The 19,317-nt window shown below is 44.4% G+C and overlaps 2 protein-coding genes across 2 annotated transcripts in view; one reads left to right on the forward strand and one right to left on the reverse strand.

Annotated features, from left to right (window-relative positions):
- CMIP (c-Maf inducing protein) overlaps positions 1–19,317 on the forward strand; it is a 605,118-nt gene that overhangs the window by 203,167 nt on the left and 382,634 nt on the right. The window lies entirely within an intron of this gene.
- The window catches only part of LOC134408947 (polycystin-1-like protein 2), a 73,219-nt gene that overhangs the window by 48,030 nt on the left and 5,872 nt on the right, over positions 1–19,317 (reverse strand). Inside the window, exons 3-16 of the mRNA XM_063141466.1 lie at positions 18,287–18,472; positions 16,999–17,109; positions 15,289–15,436; positions 14,064–14,293; positions 12,031–12,435; positions 10,140–10,238; positions 9,602–9,651; positions 8,589–8,709; positions 6,241–6,448; positions 4,980–5,105; positions 4,475–4,611; positions 3,535–3,735; positions 2,658–2,803; positions 1,437–1,631 (exon numbers count right to left, since the gene is read on the reverse strand). Coding sequence (XP_062997536.1) covers positions 1,437–1,631; positions 2,658–2,803; positions 3,535–3,735; positions 4,475–4,611; positions 4,980–5,105; positions 6,241–6,448; positions 8,589–8,709; positions 9,602–9,651; positions 10,140–10,238; positions 12,031–12,435; positions 14,064–14,293; positions 15,289–15,436; positions 16,999–17,109; positions 18,287–18,472 — 2,363 coding nt within the window. The remainder of the gene's footprint in view (positions 1–1,436; positions 1,632–2,657; positions 2,804–3,534; positions 3,736–4,474; positions 4,612–4,979; positions 5,106–6,240; positions 6,449–8,588; positions 8,710–9,601; positions 9,652–10,139; positions 10,239–12,030; positions 12,436–14,063; positions 14,294–15,288; positions 15,437–16,998; positions 17,110–18,286; positions 18,473–19,317) is intronic.

The following is a 19,317-nucleotide window of genomic DNA, read 5'->3' on the forward strand; positions in this document are numbered from 1 at the left end:
TTTCCACTTCTAACTAGGGATGTAGGGATTTTGTGAAATCTGTTCTGTCTGAATTTTGCAGATTGTCAGGTGCCTTTCATCCCATTGTCCATTCTTTGACAGAATCAGGGGTTTTCCCCCAACTTCCCAAAATTGCGCAAATTCGCATTTGCGCAAATTACCTTCGAGCTAATTTGCCCTTGCAAAAATGCACAATTTCCCCTAAAATATGCTAATAATCCCAAAATGCTTTAACCTATTTGGGAAATGCACATTTTCGGTTCGTCGTTGTTGAGTTTTTTTAAAAAATAATACTTTTCTATGACTAAATTTGCGTAAAATTCTGGAAAGTAAAAAATAAGTAGAAATCCAGTCCACAATCTGTGAAATCCATGCAATTAAAAAAAAAGTGGGTTGGCTGCAGAATCTATGGGTCAGAGTAATAGAAATTGAAATCATTTGATTTCACTGTGGACTTCTCCCACATCCCTACTTTTAATGCTCCTGTGTTTCCCTCTTAGGGGGGCTTCTTTCATCTTTTTTCTTTCCACCCAAAATCTGGTAAGGAGGAAATGACTGAATAGCTGCACAGTCTCTTTGGACTAGCAGTGCTTGGAGACATCAGTCTGGATTCTGGAAGCACCCCAAGTTATCTCAGAAACTGCCTGCTCCCATAAGAACCTGCCCGGCCTTTGAATTTGGCCTTGGAGACCCTGATCTCTGTGCTCATCATGTGTAAGCATCAAGTGCTCTGGCATGAGACACAGGGCCTTCTCAGTGGTGGTGCTGTAATTTTCGCACTAACTTCTGTTGGAGATTGCTGAACTCCCACTCTTTCCATGTCTTGACAGCTGGCAAACACCTTTCTATTCCAGCTAAATTTGGATTACTGGGCTGCTGTTTATATTGACCTTTCTGCTTGACTTTTAAATACTGTTGCCTTTTGCTGTTTTAACTGTTTGCTGTTTATTGTTTTAATTAGATGTATTATTTTATTGTTTGATTTTGATGTGCCTTTTTTCACTGTTATCGTAAGCCGCTCTGTTATTACTTTAAAGAAAAGCAGGATACAGATGATGGACTAACTAACTAAAACATTTTCCTTGTTTTCTTCCACAAATCTTCCCTTCTTTAATGTTGCAGTCACTTTCTCTCCCTCTGCACTGATGCAGCTAACACAGTGAGGCTTTGCACAGCTATCACAGCCATTGGTGAAATGCTCTGATGTCACAGAAAGCCTGGACGCCCTTTTTGCCAGGCACCTGGGTGTTCAAGGATGAGGCTGCAATGTCACCCCAAATCAACCAAATACATCAAGAGGTTTGAATTCTACAGTCTGGGAGTGCCGTTTAATCCTTAAATTATTCAGATATTGCTTACCAAAAAGTTGCTTTGTAGGTTTCAAAAGATGGACAACGGATGCAAAACAGTTTCAAGAGAAAACGTGCAGAGCTCACCTCTTTCCGCGTATCTGTCCGCAGAGATGAATTAACAGTCTCTACCTTTGTCTCTTGATTGAGGACAGAAGATACCGACTTGTACAACTGGAATAGGGACATGCTGTTGTTCTCTCCTTTTAGGATGGTGTTTGATTTTTCCGAAATAATGGCCTGCAAGGTCTGGTTCCCAGTGCTTATATCCTCATCTCGAACCTAATAAAACAAAGTGGGGGGGGAATGCTCGTAGAACAAACAGAGCTGTCGATTCCATAACAACCAAGGACATCTTTAAATATTATGTGACAGAGGGTCAAAGGAGATGTGGTGCTAATTACATCTTTAGACCCTGGTATGGCTGGCTTTTAAAAAAGAAATAGCAGGAATGGAGGGACCCCTGATTGAGATTAGAAACATAGCATGGAGAGAGGGCAATTTTAACCCTTTGCTGTCACCACAGTCTCAAACCCAATCAGCCCCCACCCACCTGCTATTTGCAATGGGAGGACGCCATTTCTTTCAATGGCGCAGTTAAGAGAAACCCTTACAGCGTTAACTCAGAAATAAGTCCCACAGTGTGCAATGATGCTTATATGTACAGCTTAAGAACTTTATTATATTAAGCGGTATAGACTTAATATAATAAATCTAATAAATAAATACTCCCAGGTGAGCAAGAATAGGATTGCAGCTTTAAGAGGATCTTAGAGATTGTCAGCTGGGCCACGTAGCAACACCCATGGGTTGTTGTTACATACGAACTGGGCCAGTGACATTGACATTATTAACAAAACAGTTGTTGCTTATAGCACAAACATCTACAACCTTCCGGCACTAGTTAAACCCATGTAGTGTGATGTACAGAGGTGTGTGCAGAGCCGGTGTGAGCCTATTTTGCGCCCTAGGCAAGGCGAGCTACTTGCACACACACACCCAAAAATTGCCAACTTCGATTCAGCTGTTCAAGAAGAGTTTCTGAACTATTATATTTTCCTTTTATTATGTTTTTTTCTTAAAACAGCTAATTTGTATAAAACTGTGACCCTTAAAGGTCAGTACAGCGCCCCTCTGAGGTCTGCGCCCTAGGCAGCTGCCTAATGGTAGCGCTAGCCCTGGGTGTGTGTGTGTGTGTGTGTGTGTTTGAAAGTTTGGATTATGGATTCCTCTCCCCTCACTTTCCCAGAATGCAAATTTTAGGAACATGGAGCAAAACGCTGCTATAGCAAACAAGACAGCACCTACCCTGACTGTGGCATTTGTTCGAACAGTATCTCCGTAGCTGTTGCTCACAGCGATGTTAATCCGTAAAATAAAGTTATTGTCCTCTTCTCCAAGTGGAAGGTAAACTGAAGGTAGTACAGGATCTCGTCTACAGCTTAGGAGAGAATCTGAAAGGGGCAGGAGGGAGGGAAATTGCTGGGGGCACATGTGTTTGCTGTCTCTCGCTCCTGCTTGTGTAATGGAACACAAAGGGGACTGAACAAAGTCGTTTGAAATACTACACTGTACCTGCATTGTATATGCAAGAATACTTGTGAGTAAAACTGATTTCTTTCCTTCACTTAAGAAGAGTGTGGCTTCCTTTTATCATTCTAAGATAGCCTGTCTGAATGTGAGACTGGTAAATGCTCATTCTAGTTCACCTTTTTGCTTTTTCTCTGCTAATTGCTTTTCTAACAGGAGGCATCATTACTAAATAATCCCATCACCACCTAGGCTACATTACTCAGTCAGCTGATTCCAGCAGCCAGTCCCTAACCACCAGGCCCATAAAACCCTAGCTTCAGTGCTTGCTCCTCAAAGTTTCAGTAACATGTCCTTTGAGTGAGGGCACTGCTTGCTTAAATGCTGGCATCTCATCTCTTACCACGGTTGTGGAATTTGACCGCTGGGTGGTTTTGATTATGTACCTACTTCTGGTTCTTCTGACCTGCGATTTCTACCTGGGAACTTGATCCTTGCCTATATGGACCAAGCACCTTCTTCTGGCTCCGTTGAACTGATTGACGGTTTCCCCATCCTGAAGCCGATGTGCAACAGCTACTAAAGGGCCTTAAGTGTAAGAATGTTGTAACATGTGAATGAACCATCCCAGCGTACGCAACCACCTGATTCTTACTTGGCTCCAGGTAGAAGCAGTATGTGAGCGAGGAGCTGTCAACCGGAACACACTGATCCACCAAGCAGGAAGAATGGCAAGAGACGGAGAAGATGGTGAGCACCGATCCTTGTGCAGGAGATACACTACATACTGGGACTGCTGGAGGCGGCACAGTGCTGACAATATAGGTTTCTTCGCCGTATTTACGCTCGCTCATTGCTGAAAATTTTAGAAACAAAACAAATCAACAGGCCTTCACGTGGTTGGTGTCAGGCTAGAATTCACACTAAGACGAGCAGTTGATTTTCCTGAATTAAATAGTTACATGTTTGCTGATGAATAGTATATCTTATAGCAGTATTGTACATTACCATACCCTTCTAAGGATTCATACTGCAATGTTGAGCTTTTCTACATGAGGCAGTTAACCTGTCTTTGTCATTTCCTACTCATGGTTGGTTATGTGTTCTTCAGATGAAGTCGTGACCCTCCAGTTTCGCTTCTGTGTCTAACCAGCACTTTGGGGGAGCTTTTTTAAGAGCAGGAAAAATGTGGCATTTAATTGTGAAACTGAAAGAAAGTATTATTTCCTCTTATGTGGTTGTGCTATTCTGCCATGCCACAGTGCCACCTAAAGGTTATGTAGCAGAAAAACAGGAAAGGAGTACTCTTTTGCAACAAAACTGAAAGTAAATACAGCGGATTAACAGCCTTGTATAGAAAAGGTCATTGACTTTTCTTTGAGCCAGGAGCAACTCTGAAGTGCACATTTATTTATTTATTTATTTATTATTCATTATTGTTATTATCCTGCTCTTCTACTAATTACGCAGAGCAACTTACAGACAGAAAGCAATCAACAATATACAGTATTAAACCCCCTAAATTTAAAGCAAACAATAATTAGAACAGCAAATAAAATAATTAAAACAGATGAACCAAATCCTGGTTCGCTCACCTGTTACTGTAATTCTAAAGGCATCTCCTTGTGTTTGCAAGAAGGAGCTGTTTAGTACCAGTGTAGTTGTGTTGCTCTGAAGTAAAGTGAGGGAGCTCTGTGGGAAACCATTCAGGCTGCAGCCAGGCGGCAGTGGAGTAACCTAAAAAAAAGATAAGGAAATATGAATAAAAAGCCATCCCCTGTCTCAGGCTGAGGTGGATGTAAGAGGTGGTGGCAGTCAACCTGCCTACACTGCAGGAAGTTTGGGTAACCCCCTTCCTCCTTTCATAGTCCCCTCGGTATAATGCAGCTTCTTCTGTTCAAGAGGCACACACAGCATCCTCTACCATAAGGTAAGAACTTTGGGCTTCCACAAGCCCTTAATTATTTTATTTATTTATTTCTCCTAGCACGTTAGCCATTCTCACATGGAATACTAGAAGACCCTGGCATGCAGTCTAGGAAATATTCCTCTTCAGAGTGGAATGTGTGTGTGCAGAATTTCTGACCTGGGCAATGAGAGCTCACCTTTCTGTGGAAGGTGTGATCTAAATACCACTTGTAGAGAGTAGCCTTTGAGTCTGTCCCTGCAGAGACTCTGAGTGTGACATCTTCGGTGACATTCACCGGTTTACAGTTCGTTTCACACCTAAGAGGGATGCAGGAATTGCGGTTAGCAAGCAGAAAGAAATGCCCTTCCCCCCCCAAAAAAAGTGGGGGGAGGGAAGGATCCTTGCTTCCCAAATAAGCTCTAAGGCAGGGGCCCAAGGACTGAATTTTAACCATTTATGATGGGTGGGTGGAAGAATGTGCAAAAGCCGTGAAACCACAAAACAATTGAGAGTGGATCGAAAGGAGCATGACCATCTGGTGAAAGGTGGATTGGGGCCCCAAGTGGGCCAGATATGGCCCACGGACCTGAGGTTCAACACCCCTGGGGTAGTATCCAATGTTAGTCCTACAAAGAGTAGACCCATTGAAATAAATGGGACAAATTAGTTGGGATACTACCCATTCTATAACAATATGACCCAAAGAAGCAAAGTGTCAAGGAACAATAGGAGTTTAGGCATTGGCTTCCACTCAACATAGTAACTAGAGAGGAGCACTGTGAAGGTTTGAGGTCTACAGAGGCAAGATAATAAAGTCAGGCCTTAGAAACCTAGGGTTATTTTGTTGGGAGGGGGTATCCCTGAGAGGAGTCATTTCATTTCCCAATTAAGTTTCATTTCTCCAGTTAAGTTTCATTTCTTCAAGACTGAAACAGTACTTTCTGTTTTGGGGAAAGAGCATATGAAAGAGCGAGAGCGAGAGTAGTCAGCAGGAAAGGACAAGAGCATGAGGAAGCAGCAGCTGGAAAAGCCTAAATGCAGCTAGGGTAAAGGACTTGCATTTTTGCAAGTTTTCTTTTCTTTTAATGCCTTTGTGTCACTCAGCTCTATTGACTTTAATTGTAATTTGGTGGTTTTAATTTACTAGTAAACTGTTGTGTTAAACCACAAGTGTCTGGAGTGTCCCTCACCCCACATCTACAGCCTAAACCCCAAGTTGCTGGGAAGGGGAAGGTAAAAGAAGGAAGGTGAGACTCTTAAGGAGTCAGAAGATCATTCAGGAGTTGCTCAGGGGGTGCAAGACATAGAAGGAACCCTGACACACTGTGGCCCATACAGACCTCACCAGTTCTCCAATTGACATGGACAACAATAACTGGGTATTAAGAGGGATCCATTTCCTTAAGAGGTCTCCACTTGTCATTTCCAGGAAATAACAGAGGTGCTGCTCACCCAATTCGTGGGCTCAGCTCTTGTTTGGCTGTGACGTAGAGGCATTGCTCATCCTGCTTCTCTTCCTGCTCCTTGTTTTTGACGCTAACTTTCACAGTCACCGCAGAGCTGGGAGGTGGTAAACAGGCAGGTGGGATCTGGATCTCCCTTTGGTCTATGGAAATCAACTGCCGTTGCACACATTCAGCCCATTCAGGCCAGCAGGACCCTGCAAACAAAGGCAGTTTTCAGCAGAACCATTTGCTCTTTTAAAACAAAAGGTGTTCCCTCTTATCCTTCTCAGAACCCAGCCCCAAACACGATGGAATGTACTTCCTATGGTGGCTCTATGATAGGCTTTTCTACATGCAGGTTTTCAACTGCACCTTTACTGAGGCTCCTGCTTCTGGAATCTTTATGAGATTAAGATATGAGCCAAAAGTGTGACGTGGCTGCAAAAAAAGCAAATGCTATTTTTTATTATTATTATTATTATTATTATTATTATTATTATTATTAATTTATATAGCACCATCAATGTACATGGTGCTGTACAGAGTAAAACAGTAAATAGCAAGACCCTGCCGCATAGGCTTACATTCTAATAAAATCATAATAAAACAATATAGCTTCCAAATCGTGCAAGGTACTGGTTCCTCTCTATTCGGCACCAGTTAGGCCTCATCTAGAGTATTGCGTCCAGTTCTGGGCTCCACAATTCAAGAAGGATGCAGACAAGCTGGAGCGTGTTCAGAGGAGGGCAACCAGGAGGATCAGGGGCCTGGAAACAAAGCCCTATGAAGAGAGACTGAAAGAACTGGGCCTGTTTAGCCTGGAGAAGAGAAGATTGAGGGGAGACATGATAGCAGTCTTCAAATACTTGAAAGGTTGTCACACAGAGGAGGGCTTGATCATCCCAGAATGCAGGACATGGAACAATGGGCTCAAGCCAGATTCCGGCTAGACATCAGGAGGGACTTTCTGACTGTTAGAGCAGAATGACAATGAGACCAATTACCTAGGGAGGTTGTGGGCTCTCCCATACTAGAGACATTCAAGAGGCAGCTGGACAACCATCTGTCAGGGATGCTATGATGTGGGTTCCTGCATTGGAACTCGATGGCCTTATAAGCCCCTTCCAACTCTACTATTCAATGTTTCTATGATTCAATAGCGACAGTGACAGTACTCATATCGTTTCCCCCTTTTGTCTTTCTTTTTCTTTTTTTGTATAAAACAATAAAAATTGTAAAACTCAAAAGAGGCAGCTGGACAGCCATCTATCAGGTATGCTTTAGAGTGAATTCCTGCATTGAGCAGCAGGTTGGACTCAATGGCCTTACAGGCCCATTCCAACTCTACTATTCTATGATTCTAAGAGCGGCTCTTTTAGACATGGTTTTTCCTCTGAAGGTTTTCTTTCCCTGCCTTTCTATACGTTCCATTACACAGCCACTAGGTGGTGCTGTGGTATAGCAGAATTGTTGAACTGCACTAGGATTTCATGGCAATGAGACTTTCCTCCTTTCAGAAAAAAAAACACTAAAATGGTTGCCAAGCACGGGAGAGTCCCCAGAGGATGAAGACATCACATAAAGCACTCACAAACTACCATGAGTGCTGATTGACAAGGCCACAATAAATGCCTTGTGGAACGGCTCAACAATTCAAAAGAACTGGGGCTCAGATTGTAATACACTTGTTATTTCCAAATTGTGGTTGGGTGGGTGGGAGGGAGTTTCTGAACTCACTCCCCCCATTCTGAAACTCAGCAATATTGGTATCCAAAAAGGCTACAGCTCTGCAAAATTTCCTAGCCTCAGAGGGCTCCTTAAAGACCCCTCCCAAGACTCTATAAATCTGCATACGATAGGTACCACCATCTCCAAAGGAAAAAAAGCACTTCAACAGCGATTTGTGGTGAAGTAGTATTAACTTTTATACATCTAATGCTCTTTTAATGTAAATTCTTAATGCCTTATTTTAATTCTTTGTATTAAAACTAACTTTAACATATTTGTGGGCACCTTTTAATGAAAACCTTTTTAGTATCTTTTTGTATCTTATTCCTTTGTATTGTAAAGTTTTTGTGTGTTTACCTATGCATGTGTAAAGTTGATATGACCATGAAGGTTGAAAGAACAAATAAACAAAGTCATGTCAGCTATCTGTGTAACAATGCCAAGCCAGAGTGGGTGGGTGGGTGGACCATGCTTCACCTTCCTTAGAACATTTGTTCTTATTTGTACTGATAAGATTCTTTCCCCCCTTATCAGTACATTCCGTCCCCCGCCCCCTATTTGTACTGAGAATTCTGGCCACCACCAGGCACTGGGAAGAAGACCATGAAATGCACACAACACACATACCGCAAGACCAAGTGTAGAGGGAGCTGTTGCTGGTGTCATCTGGCCAGCCAAGGGTAATGGTTGTGAAGACACTGGCATGGCGGCTGGGCTTAATGTAGATCCTATTTTTCCCTTTCTCATCCTAAGGCAGAAGGAAAGGTGATAAGCAGAGGCAGAAGCCTCCCTGTGCAGGCGGGGTGTCTTATCTTTTGAGAAAGCCTTCCCTCCCGCCCCCCAGATATCCCTCCTTTTAAAAGGGACACATTCCTCATTGGCATCTGCTGAGAAACCCTCATTGCTTTTAGCTTATCATCATATAAGGTCCACCTTCTCCAACGTGGTGCCTTCCGGATGTATTGGACTACTACCCCTATCATCCCCCACCAGCATGGCTGTTATCTGACTGGGGGATGATGGGGTCTATAGCCCACCAGAGTTGTAAGGCACCAGCTTGAGGAAGGTCGATAATGGGGATTATAATTTCCATGATTAGGCTAGATCACCATTCCCAAGGTGATCTAGTGGCTTCCTGGACAAGTGGGAATTTGAACCAAGTCCTTTTCGAAGTGTAAATTTAATGGTTTATTTTGGTTTGTTTTTACGTTTGCTGATACGTTTGCCCTAATGGTTTTACTGAAGGGTAGCATAAAAATTATGTAATAGAACCACATATAATAAATACAAACCTAGGAAGCTGTCCTCTACTGAGTCAGACCCTGGGTCCATCCAGCCAAGTGTTGTCAACACTGACTGGCAGCAGTTGGGTCTGCAGGGTTTCAGGCAGGAGTCTTTCCTAATCCTGGAAATGCCAGGGGTCGAACCTGGGACCTTCTGCATGCAAAGCAAGGCTTGTACCACTGAGCTACGGCCCCTCCCTGACCTTGGCCCCTCCCCCAATAAATCCAAAGTCACATTCTAAAAAAATAAAATCAGTTACTTAACCCTTATGAAATACTTCCAAGGAGAATTTATCAGCTATTTCCTCGTGTCCCACCCCACACACACTATCTTACCAAAGTGTAATCAGTACTCACAACCCTTCTTTGACCATCTGTGGTGGTCTCCTCTTTGTCCTCAGGAGGATCTGTTTAACGTAAAGAACAAAGCTCAATGTTTTAATAGCACCAGAAAATGTAGTGTACCCCATCTAGATGAAAGTCGTGGTAAACCGTGGAAGTGGGCGTGTGGTAGACGGAAGAAGCACCACTGGACAGGTGATAAACGAGAGACAGGCTCTGGTGCTCTTGAAAAGTATAAAATCCTTAATAGTTCTTTTTGTATCAAAGGTTCAAATGGTGAAAGTGGCTATTATGTAGTCTGCTTTGTACATGGGAAGGAAGGGGACAGATTTCAGTTCTCGGAGCTCCGAGGACCCATGCTGCCTCATGCTCAGCACCCATCTGTTGCCCCTGGTTCTGCTCCTGTTCTCCATTATACTCCCTGCACACAGCTCTGTGCCTTCATTGCCATCTCTGACCAATCCCTGCTGGGGCACATGGACATTTTTTTGCCCCTGAAAGAGCATTTATTTTATTCAGTCATCATTTGACATGACCAAAGACCCAGTATTACCTTCTTTATGAGAACTGTTAGATGACACGGTGACAGTTCCTACATCAATGGTCATGTTTGAGAAGGCATTCATAGCGAACACCTTGACCAGAAAAGTACCTGAAAAGAAAAATATGGGTTACGTTGGAAAAGATAAATAGGGGTCACAGTTAAAAAATTGAGCTTGGGAGGGGATTAGATGAATTCCTGGAGGAGAAGGCTATCAATGGCTGCTAGCTCTGATTTCCATGTTTCCAAGCCTTCCCACTGAGATGTGAGTCAAGAAAGAGGTCTGCCGTGCAATCCACAAGACATTTATTCAGTAAATAGACACCTCTTCACACCTGAAGGGAGTGTGTATGCTAGGACCTATCCTCTCAGCATAATTAGCCTAATGAAGCAAGGCAGTTGCCTATCAACTAAATGGACAGTTTTCTGCTGTGCCTGACAGGGTTTTACTGGACCACTCCTTCAGGGAGGGTCTACAAGCTGTAACCTCAGCTGAGTGGGTAGCCTAGCAGACCGCCTCCCAACTCCTCTCAAATCCTCCCACTTGATCCTGCAGCAGACTCTGGAATTGGTCAATTCCGAAGCTCCCTCCCCCTCCGACAAAGACTGAGTTCCCAGGGAGAGGGAGGAAAGGAAAGATGATCTCTGAGCCTGGGCCTCCTGTTCGATAAGTTCCTGGGAAGATTCCTCCTTGTCTACTGGAAAGTCTTGGAGAATTTGTTCCCATGCTTTCTGCCTTGGCCGGCCTACTTCTTCTTCAGGCTCTGAGTCCAATTCAGGATACACACCAGAAAGACCAGGCCTGATCCTGACACCATAGTGCTCACCAAAGGGCCCCCTGCTTAGTGATGAGCCTTGGCGGGTGACCCACAAGGCCAACCCCGTGATGCGGTGCCGGCCTGGGAGAATATGGCTCTCCTAGTTATACCAGTCAAATACTATCCAGGTGGCAACTCTGCCCCAGTGAAATCTGACATAGTAAACATGATATTTTAATATTCTGAACAGGGGAATGGAGGCTAGTGGCTCTGACGTCAGTGGGATGGTAAATCCACTCTGGGTTTTGTCGAGGAAATGTGTGAATGGGCTATTTTATTTGTGCCCACCCTGTTTTGATGTAAGCCCCTTCTATTAGAAATTAAGTTCTATAGCAATTTGATCCAGACTGTAACCGAAAATATATTGAGCAACACTTGCTCAACCAACAAGAAGTGTTGACACATTAGTCAGAGTGTGAGCCTCCCGGCGAGGACAGAAAGAGTAGTAACCACAAAGGAACAGATGTTCCAGGATTGCAATACCCATCTACGTATTGTTTCTCTAGTCTTAGAATTATTTGCACTCTGCACATGCACAAATGCCTTGTCTATCATTGGTTACTGTATTGCAAAACTGTATTATGATTGGTTGATTATACGAGGAAGTTCTGTTGTTGCTTCTGAGGACGTTACCCTATAAGTATGTTAGCTTTGCCTGCAACTAGTGAGCAGTCCTTCAGATCCTCTAGGGGTTGCCACCTTGCAGCACTGCAGGCTGCTCGTAATAAAACTTTTCCAAGACGAGAGAAATTGTGTCTTGAGAGTCTTTGACCGCCACTCAGCGAACCAAGGGAACCTGCCCTTTTGGGTTCCTCGACAGTTTCAGTCAGAACTCTAAAGGAGCTATCCAGGATAGCTCCTTTAGAATTCTGACTGAAACACGGAACCAATTCACACACACCTCCACTGGCAACAGAGCCACCAGCCTCCACTGGACCATGATGTCCCAAAGTCTAACCCCTTCCCTATAGTGAGAGTACCCTGTCAATATTTCCTTTTCCCCATCACCTTGCTCTTGGTTTTCTTAATTGTAAATAAGACTCCTTTCAGCCCAGTTATGTGATTATGCTTTTGGATGACAGTACCTTCAGACTTCATTGGGATCCTGTAGGTTTCGGCTTCTCCTTCCGGACCCTCCTCCAAGTGGGAAAATGTTTCGTTCAGCCCAATCACCTCAAACCTCAGTTTTTCAGGAGCACCACGGCGTGCGGAGACTTTGATCTCCAGCTCTTCTCCCAGTTCCACGGAAGAGGAGGTCAGCATGGCTTGAAGGCCAGAGATGGGCTCCACTAAATGCACAGTGAGGGTTTCGGCTATCTCCGACTCTGTGGCATTGCTGGCCGCAACAATTTCAAGGCGATGCACCCCAGGGCCTATCAGCTGTTGAGTCGCACTATCCAGGGTCAGATTATGAGGAACAATTCCCGACTTGGTGGTGGACTCCAGCAGAGTCTTATTATCACCTAGCACAGTGTAGGTCACTCCGTTCCCTGAAAAGCAAAAGATTTCCAAAATGGCCTTCTTCAATGATGGGGTAATTCAATGATAGGGTAGGTTCACTTGGCACCTACGGTGTACTCCTTCCATCGCCAGCTGAAGACCTTTTTATTTTATCAGTATTTTAACACCTAATTTAACTTAAATTTAAACTTTGCTGTTTTAATTCCATATTTTAACCTATATCAATTTTTGCTGTGTGGTTTTATCCTGGTTGTGCTTTTTATATTGTATTTTGTATTTGGGTTTTTAGATTGTTGGTTGTTTTTATGCTCTTTATGGTTTTAAATTTTTGTGAACCACCCAGAGAGCTTTGGCTATTGGGCGGTATAAAAATGTAATGAATAAATAAATAAATGGAAAGAGGAGGAGGAGGAGGAGGAGGAGGAGGGAGAAGGAGAATACGATGAAAGTGAAGACGAAGAAGAAGAAGAAGAAGAAGAAGAAGAAGAAGAAGAAGAAGAAGAAGAAGAGAAGGAGGAAGATGAAGAAGATGAGGAGGAGGAAGTCAAAGAACAAGAAGAGGAGGAGGAGGAAGGAGGAAAGAGGAAGAGGAAAAAGATGAGGAGGAAGGAGGAGGAGGAAGAGGAAGAGGAAAAAGACAAGGAGAAGGAAGATGAAGGACAAGAAAAAGAATTCTATGTGATATTTATTATGCTTTGTTCTCTGTTCCTTTCTTTATTGTTTAAATAGTCCCATTAATGTTCACAGACATGCTTATAGAACATAATAATAAATCACAATTAAAAATAAAAATAAGACAGATATAAAACACAGCAGCATTAAAAAAAACCTTTAAAATAACAGCTTTTCCCAACCTGGTGCCCTCAGATGTTTTGGACTTCAACTCCCATCAGTCCCTGCCAGCACAACCAATGGTCAGGAATGCTGAGAGTTGATTTCTGAAACATTTGGAGGGTGCCAGGTTAGGGGAGGCTGCTATAAAACATCAGAAGTCAATTATAAAATGCCTTGGGAACAAAACCTTTTCCAGCTTCTGTCTAAATACAGGAAGTGTGGGTTCATTGGACCTGTCTGGGGAAAGAATTCCACAGGTAGGGTGCCACCACCGAGAAGGCCCCACCTGTAATACCTGCCAATTTGATTGCTAATTAATTGCTAGGGAAGGCTCACTTGTGCGCCAAATGTCATCAATCATTAAGAAACCCCTTTCACTCTCAACTCAATTTCTTTTTTTAAATACGAGACATGCAATTATGTCAATGGCATTGCCCAAGTTTCTGTATTTTTTTAAAAAAAAAATGGGGTAGAGTTTAAAGAGACATTGGGAAGGGCTCATGTAGCATCTTGTGAAAGGTTAATTTTGAGATTTTGCATTTCAATACTGCCCAATAGCCGAAGATCTCTGGGCCGTTCACAAAAATTAAAATGATCAAGTACAATTCAAGGTACAATTCATGTACATTGATGGTGCTATATAAATAATAATAATAATAGTAATAATAATAATAATAATAATAATAATAATAATAATAATAATAATAATACAAACCACAATATCAAAACATAATTATAACAATTATATCACTACTATCCTGTGCACTGTGAATGCAAAGGGTCGCACTATTATTAAGCTGTGGGGGGGAATGATGGCTCTGACCTCCATTAAGTTCCACTTGAATCCACAACGTCTCCTCATAAAGGGTCCTGCAATGAGAGCTGTTCCCAACTTCATACTTGCTGAAGCACCCGGTAACATTCAGCGTGTCCATTTTATCTTGGACGGTCATCAGTTTTTGAGCTGTCACGTGCCATTCGCTGGTCGTGCATTCCACAAAGATGGTGAATTCGCCAGGAGATGCGTAGCGATGTGTCACGTTGCTAGTCAAGCTTGAAACATAAAACAGAAAACATTATCAGCAAGACAAGGGAGTCCTGCTCCTGCTCAGAGCTCCAGCCAGCTATTAGGATCATAGAATCATAGAATTGGATAAGGCCATCGAGTCCAACCCCCTGCTCAATGCAGGAATCCAAATTAAAGCATCTCTGACAGATGGTTGTCCAGCTGCCTCTTGAAGGCCTCTAGTGCGGGAGAGCCCACAACCTCCCTAGGTAACTGGTTCCATTGTCATACTGCTCTAACAGTCAGGACGTTTTTTCTGATGTCCAGCCGGAATCTGGCTTCCTGTAACTTTAGCCCATTCCCTTTCCCTCCGCCCCATCCATTCCACTCAACTGTTAGCATTCCACCCTCCCGCTGAGCACATACTCTGCAGAGGCCACCAGTGAGGGAGGAAGCAGCAGCCAGGCACCTCTCCACCGTGCCTGGGTCCAGCTCCAGCTCAGAGCCCCCTCCCTCCTGCTGTCACCTGTAACTGCTGAACTTCGCAACTAAGATTGTATTGCCTGAATTTGCTTTCCTTTTCCCCCTCCTCCTCCTCCCTCCCAATCCCCTTTCCTTTTGTGTCATGTCTTTTAGATTGTAAGCCTGTGGGCAGGGACTGTCAAGAAATACTTTTGTAAGCCGCCGTGAGAGACTTTTTTGGCTGAATGGCGGCATAAAAATCCTTAAATAAATAAATAAATAAATAAATAAATTCAGTCCACACTGAGCTGTTTCAAGCCCCTCCCCTTTAGGATATCCCCCTGTCCCCAGGTGTGCCCTTCCTGATACCTTCCTTTGGGGTGTGTTTAAACTAGGGTGGCCCTATGGAAAGGAAGACAGGGCTCCTGTATCTTTGACAGTTGTGTAGAAAAGGAAATATCAGCAGGTGTCATCACAAAAACTGAAGTCTTGCCAGATCACTGCCAGGTTTAGAGAGCATGCTTGACACAAAACAAGGGGAAAACATCCGGCTTGCTGGAGTGCAAAAGTTTAAACTTACGATGGTGGGTAGTAGGGGTCAATAGTGTTTCCATCTCCGGTGCTAACTATGCAGGAGAGGTTGCCAGAGTAAGGGGAGAGTAACCATTTCAAGGATATGGTGATATTTTCAAAGACAAAGTTCGTCTCAGTCACAGCCAGTCGCAAGCCTGTGAAACAACGCATGGGACAGTATCACTCAATATCACCCATTGAAGGATCAATGTCGTGCCCATGAAGCGGACTTATACCAAGGGAGACCATGGGTTCATCTACTCATGATCACCACAGCCCACCGCGGCTTAGTTAAGCCACAGTGGGTTGTGGCATGCGCCAGCAGCCATTTTGAATATTCAAGTCTTGGTGTGCAGTCGCCGTGGCCGATCGTGATGTCCAAACCTGGGCCAAATCTACACGTCGTTGCAAAGGCGCTTCCGTGAGCCTTTTTTAAAGACGTACCTAAAAGAAGCGCCTCTTTCTTTACTGTGTGTACTTGCGTTTGCGTGCACGTGTGCGAGCACACACCGAAGAGAGTCCCGGGGAGATGACACTGCGGGGGAGAGCGAAAGGCAGGAGCTGAACTCGTCCGCCGTGCGCACGCAAATGCAAATACAAACACACCGAGGGAGAAAAGTGTTTTGCAGGAGGAGCCGCCGCCGCCGGGACGCGCCAGAAGTGCCGCCGGGTGGGAGGGGTGATTATTCGAATGGAAGAACACGCGAGGGGGAAGCGGCCTGAGCAGCGTCTTTGAATGGGGTAGAGATTCTTCTGCAGGCGGCGCTGCCTAGCTCACAGTACACACAGTAAAGAAAGAGGCGCTTCTTTTAGGTACGTCTTTAAAAAAAGGCGCCTTCACAACGACGTGTAGATCTGACCCTGGTAAGTGTGGGTTGATGGAGTGGTTAACAAACCACCCACAACCCTGAAACAGTCCACGTGTTCATATTTATTGTTTTACTCTGTACAGCACCATGTACATTGATGGTGCTATATAAATAAATAAATAAATAAATAAATAAATAAATAATAAGCCCTGCTGTGTGGAACAGTTCCCAACACCACTTGGGTTAAGAAATGGGGAACTCTGGGTGGAACTGCTCATGTCCTTTGCTTAATAATTACTTGACAGGACAATGCTCATGCCATGTTCCTGAGCATGTGCAGTTTTGATTGTTAGCTTTGGGGCAGGACTGGGGCGGGGAGTGGTTTTCCATAAAAACTGGCAAATGAAAACCATTTCATAAGAACTAAGAGCTATGCTGGATCAGACCAAGGGTCCATCTAGTCCAGCATTCTGTTCACACAGTGGCCAACCAACTTCCCACGGAAAACTCACAAGCAGGACATGAGTGCAACAGAACCTTCCTGCCCATGCTCCCCAGCAACTGGGGTACATAAGCTTACTGCCTCTACTACTGGAGGTAGCACACAGCCCTCAGGACTAGCAGTCGTTGATAGCTGCATTTTCTAGTGCCATGGCTTCTCATAGCAATATTAGTGCCATCTTATATTTTTATCTGTGAGATTTGGTAGCTATGCACTCCTTCGATATAGTTTTTACATCTATACATGTCTCTGCTTGGAAGTTCAAAGTCTGCTACTGGAATCAAGATGGGTGGTTGGCATTCCCAGAGCTGATTCAATTATTTGTGCGTTACATGGAAGTCACTGGAAAACCTCTCCCTATCTGTGGCTAATCCCGGCTGTGTGGGTGAAAAGAACTACTGCTTACCTTCCATGCAGTGGTATCGAACAGACAGGTAGCTTCCCAAACCTGGACAAGGGTCTCCAAAAAAGGTCCCATCAGCTGCTACTTGGCATGCTTGGAGTCCATGACACTGCCCTGCAAGAATTGATTTCATCGATTAAGGGGATGAATATTAACATTCCAAAACGCAGGGTTTAAAGCTGGATAATAGCCATGTAAATCCCTCTCAATTCAATGGAGTTATTTCTGGAGATTAATAACCGAATTGTTTTTATGGTGTTTGCTTTAGCTATTTTGAATGATAAACAGCCTTGAAGGCCATGTGGCTATAAGAGTGTGTGTGTGTAGGGACTGTGACCCAATTAAAGAAATTGATTGTATTAGATGGAGTTGATTAAACATTTAATCAATTGGTTAAATCTGCATAAACAGCATAAACAAGAGTTCTGATGAAGGAAGCATCTTTTCTTTGGTTTTAGAAGATGCATGTGTGTATCCCAACAGGCAGCCTCTTAGAAGAGGCCTTCCCCCTTCTTGGGAGAGGAGGATGCCTCTTTTAAGATGCCCATCTGCATTTTATTTTTATGAAGACATGATTTAAAATAATAACGCTTTCTAGAATGGTTGTGAAAACCTTGGACAGTTAACAGGAAGAAACGTGGAGCTTCTTCAGATGAGCGTTTTATAGCACACTCGTGACTGGCTAGTCACAGTTGTTCGCGGGTCATTTTGACAATGCTGTGATCCTCCCGCGTGTCTCCCACTCGTCTCACATGCCTTTCTACCATTTTTTTCGTTATAAAATAATCTTCAGAAAACATGGCTCTTCTGAGATATGGCCAAATTGGTCACTATTTCCTGCAGTGCACAGGAGAAGTTTCACTGTAAAAGGCCCACTAGAGGGCGCTGTCCCACTAAACTGAATGGACCACATGGTGGCTGCTTGCTTCTCCTTTCTCGTCTGTGTGATTGTGCTCATCCCTATCATGGAAGAGAAGCAGGAAGCAAGTGCAATGGTAAGGAAATATAATCCCCCACCATCTGAAAGAGCCCAGAGATAGCCATGCTTATCCGTGAAAACAACACCTACACTTGGGCAATACCTTTATTGGGACCTACCAAAATGTCACAAAAGAGTGTGCAATCTTTCAAGTTCTCCAGAACTCTTCATCGGGTTAATTTTTTTTTAAAAAAGTACAAAATTTAAGCCAGTGGAGGCTGGTGGCTCCAATGTCCGTGGGGCAGTGAATGCGCTCCGGTTCTCAGTTGGAACCAGTCAGAACTCTAAAGGAGCTCTCCAAAGTGCCCTTACCTGCAACTTCGTCCTTTACACTAATCCAGCTGCATTCCTCTTCGACGTCAAACTGCAGGGGAGTCTCTAGTACACAGTAATGAGGAGTTTTCCGTCCGTAGAAGCTGTCGCCAATCTGAATTACTTCTCCTGATCCACACTGCACTGTGGCGTTAAAGTTGTCGCAAGCAACGCTTTGGCCTGATTCTACCCAAGAAAGGAAGGACGAGTGTGCAGTTACTGGCTGAGCACAGAGACCCTTTGACATTTCCCTGCCCTCGTGTGGCACAGAGTGGTAAGCGGCAGTTACTGCAGCCGAAACTCTCCCCATGGCCTGAGTTTGATCCCAGCGGAAGCTGGTTCTCAGGCAGCCGGCTCAGGTCGACTCAGCCTTCCATCCTTCCGAGGTCGGTAAAATGAGGACCCAGCTAGCTGGGGGAAAGGTAACCGCGACTGGGGAAGGCAGTGGCGAACCACCCCGCTACAAAGTCTGCCAAGAAAACGTCAGCGAAAGCAGGTGTCCCTCTAGGAGTCAGCAATGACTCAAGTGCTTGCACGAGAGGTTCCTTTCCTTAACATCTCACCGATGAAACAAAAGCCAGAGCTACACCTCAGGTCAGATCGATTCGCTCCCATCATGATCATGCTATATCCTTCTTGTGCATTTATACCTCATAGGACACACAATGACCCTTGTTCAGATTAGGGCTCTGCTCCGCACCGATTTGGATAGCAATCTGGAGCAGACCAACCCAATCCGCCTCCACCAAAGGTGGATCCGGATCGGGTCGGGGAGCTGCGGATCAAGGTGAAGCGGTTCGCCTCTATCCGGAGCTCCGAACACAGGTAAGGGGGGAGGGGGCCCACCTGGTGCCGCTGCAGTATGTGCGGCAATGGCGGCAGTGCCAGGTAAGGTGGCAGGGGGGCTTACCTGCCTCCATTGCGGTCGGGTGCAGGCTTCAACTGAGGGCCAGGCCTCAAAGCGGAAGAGCAGGCCGCAGCCTGCTCTTCCGGTTTGAGCCCTGGCCCTCAGTTGAAGCCTGCACGGGACC

Source organism: Elgaria multicarinata, chromosome 14 (assembly GCF_023053635.1).
Source record: "Elgaria multicarinata webbii isolate HBS135686 ecotype San Diego chromosome 14, rElgMul1.1.pri, whole genome shotgun sequence".
Classification (NCBI taxonomy): domain Eukaryota; kingdom Metazoa; phylum Chordata; class Lepidosauria; order Squamata; family Anguidae; genus Elgaria; species Elgaria multicarinata.